This window comes from Pituophis catenifer, unplaced genomic scaffold (genome assembly GCF_029215685.1).
Source record: "Pituophis catenifer annectens isolate HBS135680 unplaced genomic scaffold, rPitCat1.0.hap2 SCAF_2, whole genome shotgun sequence".
Taxonomy (NCBI): Eukaryota; Metazoa; Chordata; class Lepidosauria; order Squamata; family Colubridae; genus Pituophis; species Pituophis catenifer.
The window spans coordinates 253,435,485-253,449,928 of record NW_027256882.1 but is presented as its reverse complement, the minus strand read 5'-3'; the positions used below and the strand labels follow the sequence as shown (position 1 = coordinate 253,449,928).

General features: G+C 31.6%; 1 protein-coding gene across 1 annotated transcript in view; it reads right to left on the bottom strand.

The window, feature by feature from the left end:
- The window catches only part of MCTP1 (multiple C2 and transmembrane domain containing 1), a 150,966-nt gene that overhangs the window by 50,170 nt on the left and 86,352 nt on the right, over nucleotides 1–14,444 (bottom strand). Inside the window, exons 12-15 of the mRNA XM_070935753.1 lie at nucleotides 13,344–13,446; nucleotides 12,895–12,996; nucleotides 12,500–12,574; nucleotides 10,971–11,090 (exon numbers count right to left, since the gene is read on the bottom strand). Coding sequence (XP_070791854.1) covers nucleotides 10,971–11,090; nucleotides 12,500–12,574; nucleotides 12,895–12,996; nucleotides 13,344–13,446 — 400 coding nt within the window. The remainder of the gene's footprint in view (nucleotides 1–10,970; nucleotides 11,091–12,499; nucleotides 12,575–12,894; nucleotides 12,997–13,343; nucleotides 13,447–14,444) is intronic.

Sequence of the window (14,444 nt, the reverse complement as noted above, 5' to 3'; positions counted from 1 at the left end):
CTGATACAGGAGGCATTCTTTGTGCTTCTACTTCCAGAGAAAGCATCTCTAAATCACACTAGCTTACTTCTAAATGTTATTTCCTAGAGTGGTAGAGTAGCAGCTTTGCATATTTCACACTTTAAATTATTATGTTTTTCTGCATGACAAGATAAATATTTGATATAAGTCAATAATAAAAATGACTAATATGTATGCTAGTTAATATATATATTCATTATAATTATTAAAATACTTTTACTGAGCAGAAGACTAATATGTAGTTCTAAATCAAGCATAGCATTTGATTCTATACATGTCTTATTACACTACAAGCATGCAGATATGTATCTTTGCATATGTCAATAAATAACTAATAGCTACCTGTTTTGGAAATCTTTCAAAAGCAATAGCATAACTTGGTAAATGTGTAATATTTCAGTCTATATATTTCATATTTAATAGATCAATTCTATTCATTAACTCATAATCTAAAAAGAAACAAATCTAAACATTTTGCAACTTTCTCCTATATTTTATTAAATTATAGGTAAGTAAAAATAACCCTCAGGCATACAAATTTAAACTGTTGAATCTAATTGCATCAAATTAGGATAATGAAATTTGAAAACTATTTTTTAATATTAAATACACTTTATTTTTAAACTGCTTTGTATCTTCTATGCAGAAAATTACTTTAAAAAACTGACATTAAAATAATTCAGTGTCTTTTTTAAAATTACGAAAATTTTGGTATATGTTCAAAGTATATGTTTTTAAAACAAATAGTAAATTTAGGAAAAAAGACTTATATTGTTAAAAACAATTTAAGAATAAATCTGACAATAGTTTCATCTGTAAAAATTGAAACAACTAAGTACAAAAGAGTCCAGTTTTAGAATTGAAATTATTAAACTTAGCTCCAACACACAATCTCATATTTAATTGTGACCATAAAATTAAATTCTAGGAATAAAATTTCTATTTATATATTAAAATTGTGTTTCACATATAATTTTCTTGTTCAAATTTTAGATAATTCTTTAGTATTATATAATCTGCTGTTACCTATACTATATTTCTATACTTCAAATGGGTATATTTTTATTGAATGTGTAATAAGAGAAAAGGCTGTTCTTATTTGCATTCCCCTTACAATTTTTTAACAATAAGCATAATTATCTTCAAACAAATTAAAAATGAAAACTCATAATGTATTTCTTGGAAGAAAAGAAGAAATGTACATCAAGGAAAATATTTTAGGGCAGAAATTTTCTAAAATGTTTCTGTTTTTTTTTGGTATTATATGGTACTTAAAATCTATAAAAGAATACACAACTGTCATTTATAAGACATAAGATGGGGTATTAAGCTCTAAGATTCGTGACTTGTCATTAATTTATAAAGCTTTGTAGATCTGATATTTCATTTCTATCACTTGCATGGCAGTCAAGTTTACTGTTAGAAAGAAGTTTTAAAAGGCTATACCAAATACAAGCATTAAGTAAAAGAAAAACCTTGATATAATATATCATTCTAATCAAATTCTTGGGTGTGGCTATAGTGCTTTAAACTTTAGACAGTACTAAAATTTTATCTTAATCCATTTTGGACAGAATGATTAAAAGGATCAGCCATACATCAGTGAAATCAAACTTTTTAACTTCTACAGCATAAATTATATGTATTAAAGTAGATATGTTAAAATAATATAAATCTCATGTAAAAATTGATCTGTTCTGTCATCCAGGAACACACTTTGCCTTTTGCCATTGATAAAACAGGAACAGAAGATATGAGAGACATGCATGATTCTTTCAAGGCAACAAAGATTTTTATTGTTTCTCATTCTACTGAAATCTAACTTATATTGACTCTGGTTTGCATTTTAATGGCCAATTCTACGTTTATTTAGAAATCATACTTACAATAGATTTTATGTCCATTAATTTGCGTATTACACAATTTGTGTATTACACAAAGGATTACAGCTTTATAATATGGTTTGAAATTTATTACGCAAAAGCAATTATTTAGTGATATTTGTGTCAGTGTAAAAGTGCATAGGATTGGCTTTCAACTAAATAAAATTAGCTTATTACAGTTAAATGTATATACCACCACAGTTTTCGGGTTTTTTTTAAAAAAAGACAAGAAATAGAAGACATGTAGGTTCTTTTTTGAAATGTATTTATCTCCAGCATATCTAAATCAGTTACATCATATTTCTTGAAATATTTAATTTGAAAAATTTATTACCAGAATGTATCAATTGGAAAAATCCCAAATATTCAGGTCAGTTAGCTCGCCCTTGATGGATATATCATATATAATTTCACTGCTTCAATCTCTCTATGATGTGTGTAATTTGCAATTTTGATGGGCCACAACATGAGAACATTAATGCTGCTTTCATGATTTGGAAATATTTTTCTCAATATGTACATAAATACTAATAAATTTTGTTTCATACAAAATTCATTAAAATATTTTTAAAGACAACCAGATAGCCAATTCATTTCCTTTCATTTTTTGCTGCCAAAATTATTCATATATTAAAAGGTGGGATAAAATTTATATAAATAATATTTTATTCCATAAGATCTCATTATTATGTTGAATTTTTTAAAAAAGTTAAAATGCACAAAAATCAGGAAACTTTAAAATGAGATGAAACAATCTAGTGAAACATTATCTAAATGAAACAATCTATATCACAAAATCCTTTATGAGGATGCAACACTTCAGCAATTAAATTGGCAATCATGCATCTTATATGTAGTCCATATGAACTGGCACTTTTGAAGATATAACAATAAGACATGAATCGTATACAAATTTCTATAGGACAACTTCTGCCAAATTTAAATGGAGTTGTATAATATAGTATTAAAAGGAGCTGTATAGTGTACCAGCTTAATACATTTCTTTATTTCAATTTAAAACCCAATTCAACTGCACATTTTTGTTAGTGTAACTTAAAGTTCATTTTACAATTAGATAAATTTTAAGAATGGTAACACATTCCTTTTTACATAATGTGTTTCAAATTTCTGGCCAAAACCTCAAATTCCTAATAAAAATAGCAGGTGATAGTTTGCTTTGCAAATTATCAATAATGAAGGAAAATGAAGAAGAAACATGCACTTATATATCTTAATTATATTTGAAATAAAAGATAAAATGATGAAATTAATAAATGAATGTATAAGGTATTATCACAATGAAAATTCACGCAGTTTGGCAGTTACCTCTTTGCTTTAGTCTTCCTATAATAACTCACTAACTAAACCTCTAAATCAAAGACCATCAACCTAGTTACTTTCAGGAAATGTGTAAGTTCATTGTGAGTTTAAAATAGATAAAACATCCTTCTTTGATGATATTTTCGGGTAAATTACTGTGCAGGTATTTAATGTTGATGCTGTAACTAAGACATTTCCCCTTCTAACCCTTGATTCTGATATGGTATCCCTTAGAAATATAAGGGTTACAAATCCCTTTCATTGCTTTAACAAACTCTTATTTTTCTTGCTCTGCTATACATGCTATCGAGTCTATTTGCACTCATTCAATACTACATTACAGATAAAGTTACAGCAAATTTGTTTTTCTCAAAAATGCAGTGAAGCCTAATATCCCTTAAGTAACAACAGACTTGTCTTTCATTTAAGAGAGAACTGGCATAATTTTCTCCCAGAAACAAACCACCCCCTTACAATGGCTCTGTTCTTAAAATTCTGAATGCGATACAGCTCAATTTGCAGGTGTTCAGGTAGAAAGGTGAAAGGGTATTTGACCCTAATAGAGTAATTGTTTCTTGGGTAGGTAACTCCAGACAGTTCAGTGATATGGTTCTACAGTAGTACGAGATGGGCTGCCCGAGTTATCAGCTATGACTTGCATTGGTGCACTCAAATGCTCAGTCACTGAAATAGATATATATTATATCTGCTTGAGGAAAGAAGATACACAAATCCACCCTTAGCACAGAAGCAGAGAAACAAATACCACTTCACTGAAAAACTGTCCTGTAAGAATATTCTGATAGTTACTAATTTTAGCTGGAAAAGTTTACAAAATGAATAATTCCTGAAATATTGCTAACTTCACAGGCTGCTTTCCAGCTTTAAAAAATACTAAGTTTGGGATATTGTGAACTGCACCTAAAACAATTAACTAATAAAAGCTCAAATAGAGTTATTTATAGAGCCTAAGTAATTTTAACATGTAAACTAGATCTATTAGCATGTACGTTCCTGACTAGAAACAATTAAATATGCTTAATAGTTGAGTTTTAAAAGTATAGATAATATGGCCTTATGCTTTTAATTTTGTTTTCATGCATCAATACTACATTACTTGTATTTAGTCCTGCTCTTTTTGCTAATAGTACAGCATAAAGATTGCAACTACGGACTGCTCAAATCTTGTGTTATTAAACATACACAGAGTTTCTTCCAATAGAACACTTGTTCATGAAGGATTGAAGCATTCATTAGTTACAACTTCGACTGAATTTAGAATTAGTTGCAGCGTAATTCCTGTTTATCTTTTAATTCAAACTGAAGCCATGTGCATTTGCTTTTCAGAGGTAAGATAAGTAGGTGTACACGCCTCCCATCAACTGGTTCTTGCTATCTCATCTCAGCCCAGCCCAGAAAACACTCTAGTCTCCTTGTTCTGCCTTGATCTGCACAGCAAGTAGAACAGCGTAGAGATGGAAAGTGCTGTAAACAAAGAGCTTAGGAATGAAGGATGGGAGTTGCAAAGCTTTATGGCAGCAAAGACAGGAGGGGGGAGGCAAATGAAATGCTGCTAGCTAAACCACCCTGGTAGGGATGATATGGAGAGAATCACTAGGATTAAACACTACATGAAATGAAAGAGAGGAGCCTCTTCCCCCATCTCACCCATTATAAACAGGAAGGGAAGAAAGAGAGAGACGCTGCCCACACACACTGATTTCATTACAGGACAAAACACTGACTAGGTGACAATCTTAGAGAAAAGTAAGAGGAGGAATATTGTTTATTGCAGCATGCAAAGTATTCAAAATGATAAGGATCAAGGCTGACCTAAAGGATATGCAGTTTTCAAGGGGATATATGTTTTAAATGCTTATTTATTGTATTTATGCAGACAGATGTAAAGATGGTCATAAGAGATTCGTCAAACATTATTTTGAAATTAAAGCACATGTAATAGCATATTGCATGTATTACTTCCACATGAGTGATTATTTATACTATAACATCAACAGTAAGTAGTAAGTATGCATGACCATGAAGTCACCAAGAGTCAAGTTTCACTTGCAGCAGATTTTAGTTTTAGACAGTGAACAACTAATGTTAGATTAGCCTTTTTTCTTCTTTTTGGCTTTATCATTTTAATGAGGTAGAGAAGAACCTGAATTGGCCCATTAATGAGTCATTTTTAGTTAAGGAAGGTGACCATTATAATTTGAATGGAGACATGGTATTCTTGTTGCCTATATAGTTCTGAGAGTAATGAAGACTACTATGTGGTTGACATTAATTGCATTTTCAATATATTCTAATTCCGTGTTGGCCTTTAAAAGCAGGTTCATTTTTTTTCAGAACAAATTGTTAGTATTTTTTTAAAAAAATTATATTTTTTTAACTTTCTTTTTACTTTGATGAGCTAGGAATGATAATTGTCAGTTTTTAAACAGAACGTTCCTAAGATTGTTTTAAAAACTAAGGATAATCATACAAATATGATAAAATAAAAAATAATAGGATTGTTGTGGACTGTCCTGAAAACTATTACAGAATGGCTTTTATAAATAAGGTTTTAAATAGCTTTTTCCTTAATTTCATGTGTAAGAAAGTATTTCTCAAACACAATTTTGTATTTCAAATAGAATATTTTAGAATTTCCTGTTTCTTCCACATAAATTAAGAGGTCCATTATTTTCTAAAAAGTTATTTCAATCGGATCCCTCTTCCAGAATATTTACATTAAAATTTTGTGAGAAATAAATTTCTGCCCAGATGGATAAAATACACGAAAATGTTATTTAAATACAAACTGGAATCCAAATTTCTAATTTTGTTCATGTTGAATTTCTATAATAAAAAAAAACCACTGCTCATACCGTAAGGGGTTTTCTACTTACAAGATTGCTAAATTTATATTTAAATAAGGAACCTAAGTAAAGTTGTTAATGAAGACTCGCTGTTATGTAAAATTTCACCTTATACCTGGAAATTCAAAAACACTCAGACTAAAAACAAATGAAGTAGATAACGATGAACATTTGAGGTGTACATAAAAAGAAGGCAAAAAGAGCTAAGCATTATTAAAACAAATGGAACTGAATATGAAGAAGAATAGGAATAAAGAAAAAGAACAGGAATAAAGTCATAACCTGGGGGGAAGGGATATCACGATATTTATTTATGAATGAGATAGCCTGAAATTTTCCCATCATCAAATTAACTATTTTCCTTACTGTATGAGAACTGATCTAACGCACTTAATGAAACAAGAAGTAAGGAACATTTTCAAAAATCCGAGCATCAACACATCAACAGCTTGGTTGTTCACATGTGTATTCAATCCCCAACACATTCCCCTATCCCATTCAAAGAAAACAGCAATTTGTGGTAGAACAGAAGATTCAGATCATGAAATATACTATTTTCTGCAATAACAAGTTTTCAAATTCAATTCTTATTGTATGCATGAAACAGGTCCGTCTCCCTAATTTATTAGAAGCAATTTCTCTTACACATAGAATTCTGTGGTTGTCTGCCTAAATTATTCAATTGAATATTTAAATATTGATACAAAATAAATCAGCATGTTATTTTCTTTTAAAGAAACAATTTAAATCCAATTACTCAGTATGGATATGGAATATACTTCCATATAATTTTATGTGTCTTGCCACCTCCTTTAGTTCCAAACTATCTCCCTTATGTGGAATTGATGCAGCCCTGCCAAACCTCAGGTCCAGAGGAACAGCTGTTTTGGTGGGCTCTGCACCAAAGGCTCTGAAGGGAGAACATGGGAATCAAAAGACTTCGGTTAAATGCTACATACAGGCTTCTGAACTTAACAATAAACGTTATTCTCTCAGAGTACACAGACTGAAATTGTCACAGCCATTCAATGTGAATATGTTCTGTAACTGTGGAAAATCTCAGTACACTTTTATGGTAATAACAGATGTATGCCATCTGCCCAGGTTTATGGCCCAGAAGATGTTCAACTACAACCGTCTTATTTCAAGGAAAGTTCCTCTTACAAACCTCTATGAGAAAACAATATTAAATAATAATATATATAGTAAAATAATATATATAGAGAAATACAGTGTTTTTATTACATTCTAAAAAACAAAAATATCTAAGTGTTGAGTCTGCAGTCTTTTTTTCTTCTAGTTATTTATTTATTACTGAAATAAAAGCCATTTTATGTAATGGTGTTACTGGACTCTCCTATGGAGGCCCAGGATCAAATACAAACTCATCCAATGACATTAATTGGATGACTTAGGTCAGTCACTTTCTACCCTCCAATAGAAGGGTTATTGCAAAAAATTAGGGGACAGAATTCTATGTATAGCACCCTGAGCTCCTAGAGAAATGTTGAAATGTATAATAATACAACTAAATAAAAATGACAATACCTCTTTATACACAGGGGTATACTACATGAATTATTTCTTACTTTTTGGGGTCTTTTTTGGCACATTGACCAAATATGAATCTATTAAATAATGTTCATGTTTCTCCATTATATTGTTATCCTACGAATCCCCTATTAATCACAAACTTATAATGACATTTTAAGACCTTAATCATTTCAAGATGGCTCTCTAGTTTTTCATGTGTGATGGCTAAACACTGAAATGGTTTGCATAAATATGTACAAACCTAAGCTAAATAAATCTGAGCATTAAAACAGGAAAAATAGTACTGGAACTGCGTTAGATTTACTTTAAAAATCTAAAATAGGTTGCAGATGAATGTTAGCTAAAATCAAAAGAAGACTACATAATCTTCCAAACTCTTGCAAAAATGTGGCACATTTGTATTTTTCTCCTTATATGAAAGGATTATTGTTATTTAGAAGATTCGACTATATCAAACTAAGTAATTTGAGAATATCACTTACTTTTTATAAATTAAGGCTTAATATTCCTTCAAATAACACAGCAATTATTGTATTATAACTTCTATACTGTAGGCTAAAAGGACATGTTGTAACATAAATCTTAAACTTTTGATTAAACTGCCCAAATTCAAATCCTACCTTTTTGTGCACTCTGACATTTTTGCCTGGCATTTTCATTAATTTTGCAACATACATAAGTGTAACTGAAATGTTACCTGATCAATATTATGTCTCTTTCATGTAGCACTAGAGCACATTTCCCCAAAGACCACACAGCAATGCAGGAAATAAATGTGTAAAATATCAAATGTTAATGTTAACATAGCAACACTTAATGTATAACAACTAAAAAGGCTAAAACAATTCAAAATAGTCCAAAGTACCACAAATTATCCACAAACCTATTTACAGAGTAACATTTGTCTGCCAAACTAATTCACTAATTCATTTTAAAGTACCTCTTTTTACTTAAATCTTAGATATCCAATTATTTTTCAGCCCATTATAGTAATACGACGGTGGAGGGAAAAGGTTGCATACATCCTCATCTGCCCTAAAGCATTACACTTTCCAACTTCCACAAGTACAGGAATGTGTGGCGAAGAGCTGAAAATAATTAAATCCAAGTTGGAAGACATTTTGTTATTACACTAGACTATTGCAAAGACAATTCTTCTAATTTCTATGTGAGAATATTCATATATTAAATATACATAAAAGTATTTTGAATAATTGCATGTTAAAATTACATAGAAGTAATCCAAATTTTTAATTTAAACGAACAAAAAAAGCTAATAATTAAAAAATTCTATTAATTTTGTAAACTGAATGCTTAGTTATGATAATATAGTTATGATAACTATAGTAATTGGGAGAACAATACCTATTGGAGGAAAAATTCATTTGTTCTATAGTATTTAAATCCTAAACTTTGGAACATGTTATCTGAACCAAATACTTCACAGTTGTTGAAAATTCCCATTAGAGGAAGTTAAGTAATAAAATCTCCCTTGAGTAGATATTGACTAATATATCCATGTTGTGATCCAAAAAACTGTATGGAAGTGATTTATCATTTCCTTTGTTCAGGACATTTGACTTTTCAGTCTAAACTGTAATCCTGTAATTTTGTGTTCTGTCCCTTTCCAAGTTTTAATCAGGTCTGATATTTAGTTTTTTGAGAATGGCTAGGTGCTGCCACCTTCTGTGACTGGAGAAATATGTTATTTGTTAATTCTCTCTTCTCAAGCAGCTGTAAGAATTTAAAAAATGGGATTCCACTTTGCACAACTTTGCTTTTATTTGTGTTGGTCATTTACTCTCCAATTTGTTAGAATCATTAACATCTTATTACTTCAAAAGTATTTTAAACAGTTTAAATTTTGCAGAACAGTGGATTTAGGTTGCAATTCTACAATCAGTAAATATGCTCAGAGATATAATTGTTACTGAAAATGAGTTATAATAAAAAGCTGTGGCTCTTTGACAGTAGAATAGGTTATTGAAATCTACCTTATGACAAGTCAATCATAAAAATCTTGACTGTAAGCACACATATATTACCTGCCTTACATCAAAAGGCCTTGAAAACATTCAGATGCTACCTACAAGGTATCAACATAAAGATAATGTTATATGAAGATCATGTCATAATATTATTTTAAAATGTTAAGGTTCTGTTTTTTGATTCCTTCTTAAAACCTGTTACTCTTTGCACTACCTTGACCAATGTAGAATCCCTAAGTGAGACACCAGAATAAATGAAAACCAACTGGCTTAAGGTAAATATTAAAAAATATATTTATATATGTGTGTGTATTATATTCCACAACAATAACGGTTTATTTAAATCACAGATGATGGCAATAGCCTGGTCACATTGTTGTTTATCAGCAACTTGTACTGAAAAGAATGCAACCTCTAACTGTGATAATACAAAGCTATCACAAATAGTGTTCTTCATAAAATGGTCTTATTCTTTTATATTACAAGGTTTTTATTCCAAATACAGGAACAGTTAAGTTGCTACATCTATATAATCTCTTATATCACCCTAAAAGTTTGAAGTTGAGAAATCACATGAGTAAGTCCCATAGCAATATTTCAGCTCTTCCAAATAGGAAAAGCACCCCTCCTGTATGATTCCTTGAGTTAAACAGTTGTCTGAACACCAATTTCAGTTTCTTGTACTTAGTATAGTAGTGCTTTATAAGAAATCTAGAAAACAACCTCTATATACAGCACCTCCAATATTTATCATTCATTGTATAAACAGTTGTAGACATCTTCCCACACAGCAAAAAACTCTTTTACCAGAAAAATGATGCAGATTATACATTAAGATTATGAAGGAAGAAAACCTTATCACGGTTTGTCTTTGATGACCAGGAATCTAATTCATCAGGAATGACATAATAAAGATTCCAGTGACTGCACTAATCTTCCTAACCCTGATAAGTAAATCATTTTTAAAAGAGATCAGTAATTCAAGCTGCACATCAATTCTAAAACTACTGACTTGTCCATTATTATTGCTTGCTTACTGAATAGTTGATAACAATGTGTTCCAAGTGTGAGACTATTATCTGTGTCTGCACATTCAATGTTGGCTTATTGTGAACAAGTAACCGCTGATGCATTCTACTTGATTGCTCCTGGTTTGCTTCTCCTGCCAGTAGAAATGATTAAGTAACCCTCAGAAAATTTATGGTTTGTTTAGCCATTCCCACTAACCTTAGGGACAAATGGGAATTGTTAAGCTTGTGTGCAAAATTAATAATTGTTTGCCATTAAAGATGCCATAAATGATTAATAAAATGTCGGATAAATTAAAAATATCGTACCATAAAAGCAGCCAGGCTTCTTGGTGGTGACTCCCACTCAAAACAACCATTTATAAAATAGGCAGCATTTATAATGACCATGACGCAATGCTTCATACGCATAAAGTTCCTTAGAAGAAGCTAGAGGTGAGAAACAGAGCATGTGTTAGCTTCTTTTGTGCTGTTGAATATATTCTGACTGTGTTCACATTTTATCCTAAAAGGATACACTATATAAAGTAAAAGGGCTATTATTGAAGAATAAAAAAAGGAACTGTCAATAGGTATCCACAGGTTTATTGGTAATTGCAAAATATAAAAGGCTGTACCATTCCACTGTGCAGCACAATAGAAGAAATTACAATGCTGCTGTACTTTCATTCTGAATATGTAACCGTGGTTCAGGCACTGAGTTTCAAAGATTTACTATATTAATCCAGATTTTTTTAAACAAAATTTTATACTAGCTATATGAAATGATATATGCAATAATTCTCAGGCAATTTTACTTGTTTTTTCTATTTAAGATATGACAAAACATTACAAGGACAAGAAGAACCATGCATTTCTTTTTTAAAACTGTGATTTATAAAATTTATGAATTTTATTCATAAAATTCACTGGAAAGGACTTATTACTTGTTGCATTTTAAGCATAATACTGTACCTGTTTTTATTTAAAACAAGATTTCTCTAATGAGATATTTTAAATTCAAACTATGTGATAAATTATCTACTCATTGTCTGCAAATGTGCCCACTAATTTCTAAAAATATGGGAGGACTGTACTGAAAGTATTTTGTTTTGTGTATTACAAAGATTATTTGCTTGTTTTATGATTATGTAAATATTATCTGACTGCTGATAAAAAAATCCTTACTAAAAGTAACTCTGTATTTTAAGTAAGAAGTATACAAACACTATTCAGTTTATGAATCAGTTCTGGAAAAGCAGATTGATTTAGAGCCTATTTAGATACAATAATTGTAATCATAAAAATATAGAATAAATTAGGTTGTAATATTATTTTAGCCAATTCTTTAAGAAAATGGACATTTTAAAATAGTCACTTTTCGTAAGTAAATATTTCAGCTAGCAAAAGTAAACACACATCAGAAAAAAATATGTGTCAGTCTTTGAAGAGTCAAATAAAAGTTTGTTGCCTTAATTAAGATTCTAATAAGCACCACCGCATCAGAACTAGGAGAACAAAAGACTGATAGATTCTCTAATCCACAATAATATGAGAGTTCCTGTAGGTCAAATTAGCCACAAAATGTATGGTAGACTAAGTTTACAGCCACCTGTGCCATAACCTGATACACAGGGGAAAACTGATGACTTTATTGTGGTTCTCATGACACTTTTCTAAAGCTCAATTTTTGCTGGGACTGGTGTGTGTGTGTGTGTGTGTGTGTGTGTGTGTGTGTGTGTGTGCTCACGTGTCCAGATAAACTTTTGTTATAAATCACAAAGTGCTTTAAATGATTATTCCCTCCCCCACCCTCCCCAAAAAACCCATCACAAAACATTGCAATTCTAAATCTTTACCTGTTTAGATAGTCTGTTTTCTTCTTCAATATATTTCTGTTCTTTGGGCATTAATGTTTGGATGCTGGCTTTCACCTAAACATCAGAATGTTATGATATTTAGGCACTGAAACATGTATCATTTAGAACAATTATCACAGCATCTAAAAATCTCAAGGCCAAGATTATAAACTAGAAATATGAAGCACAAAAGCTCATGCTTGTGTATATATTACAGCAGTAGCAGTGATGTGATAAAGTGTGACTGTCTCAGGCAGTGGCAGAAGAGTATTCTGCAGCATATATCAAAGTTTAGAGAAAATGAGGAATGACAGAAATTCTCTACAAATCAGGAACAAAAGCTTTCATGAAACCGAACTCTTTAGCAGTACAAAAAAGCCAAAGTTAAGACTTACAGCATTAAAAATCACATCCATTTCAAGATAGATGACCCCCTTTGTTGGCCCTGTCAGCTGCTTGTTTTTCAAAACGTAGGCTTTCTGTTCACCATTTTGAATCTGCAGGAAAAGGACATGACAGCCGTCTGTCTCACAGTCTCTACTGAATACACTCCCTCCATGACCTTTGACCCCCAGCTGCTGAAACTGACAGAGAACCCAAAACAACTGTGGCAATTCTGACAAGTACCTGTTCATTACCAGGACCAAGTCTGTCAGGAAAAATTAACTATCATGGGATTCAACATGGCGGTGAATTGAGTATGTTAAATTTTTTTCAGTATTCCTATTACAGACCTGGGTTGAGAAATGACAGCCTGTACTGATTGTTTCCATGAGCAAAAAGAAATTCAGAGCAGATGAGGACGGCAATGATGATAATAATAACAATAATAATATCAACTTACATACAATAATGGAATAACCACTTTGCCTAGGAAGTCCGCACTCCGATCACGATCTTCATCATAAACTGTCACTTCAAGAACTGAGTGGATATCTTTAATATTGCTATAAAGGGTGAGACAGAAAGAGGTGCAAAGTCACTGAACTGATTGCCAACAAAAAGGCATCACTAAGTCCCAGTAAAATCAAATAGTACATGTATTTTTGAAAGTATAAACCTGAAAAAGAGGGCTAAAAGAAGACCAATTTAAATAGGAATACAACTCAGGCATAATACTGAACATTTGGCAATTACATACTTCCCTGCCCTTATTGTGTCTGCGGAATGTCTGCCAGCTGCACTATTTAGAGTGTCCCAGACCTTATTAGGCAAAGATGGGCCGGAAGAACCAATTAGTATAAGTTGTGATCATCTGGCTAAGCATTTCATAGATAAAATCACTTGCATTTGCTCTGAGTTGGAAGCCAGATAGATGGAATCTTTTGAAGTGATAGAAGTATCAACTTGTGGTGTTATCTAGTACGTTTCTGAGCTGCGTAAGCTCAAGTTAGTAGAGAAACTTCTCTACAGTATTACATATCTGGCTGCCCAAAGCATCTAGAAAGGGAACTGAGAGTTGGACTCTGGCGGTCATCAATTCTTCTTTGAGGGAAGGGACTATTGAGCAGCTTTGAAAGAAGTCCTAACCTGCCCACGCCTTGAATAATGGTTGTGGAACCAGCAATAGGGAAGAGCTTTTCCTCTAATTTCAACCTGTCCTTTTTGTAAAGGATGTTAATAATGGAACTAAAATTTCAAAGAGCACTAGAAGACCATGGAATGAAAACCGGACTGGTTGTCATGGATCACTTGTGGCAGGACTTAAGAGAAGGGAGAACCATCCTTGTCTTCCTAGATCTCTTGGCAATTTTGAAACTATTGGTCACACTGTCTTTCTAGACCTCCTGCTAGAATTGGCAGTTGGAGGCACTTAAATAATCACTTTTAAGATTATCATGGACGAATGGTTGCTGGAAGTTAACTTGTTTTAAATTAGACACCATTTATCCAGAATGATTTTAATGTCAAAGCTGGGTTTTGGGAAAAGACCATTCTGCATAGC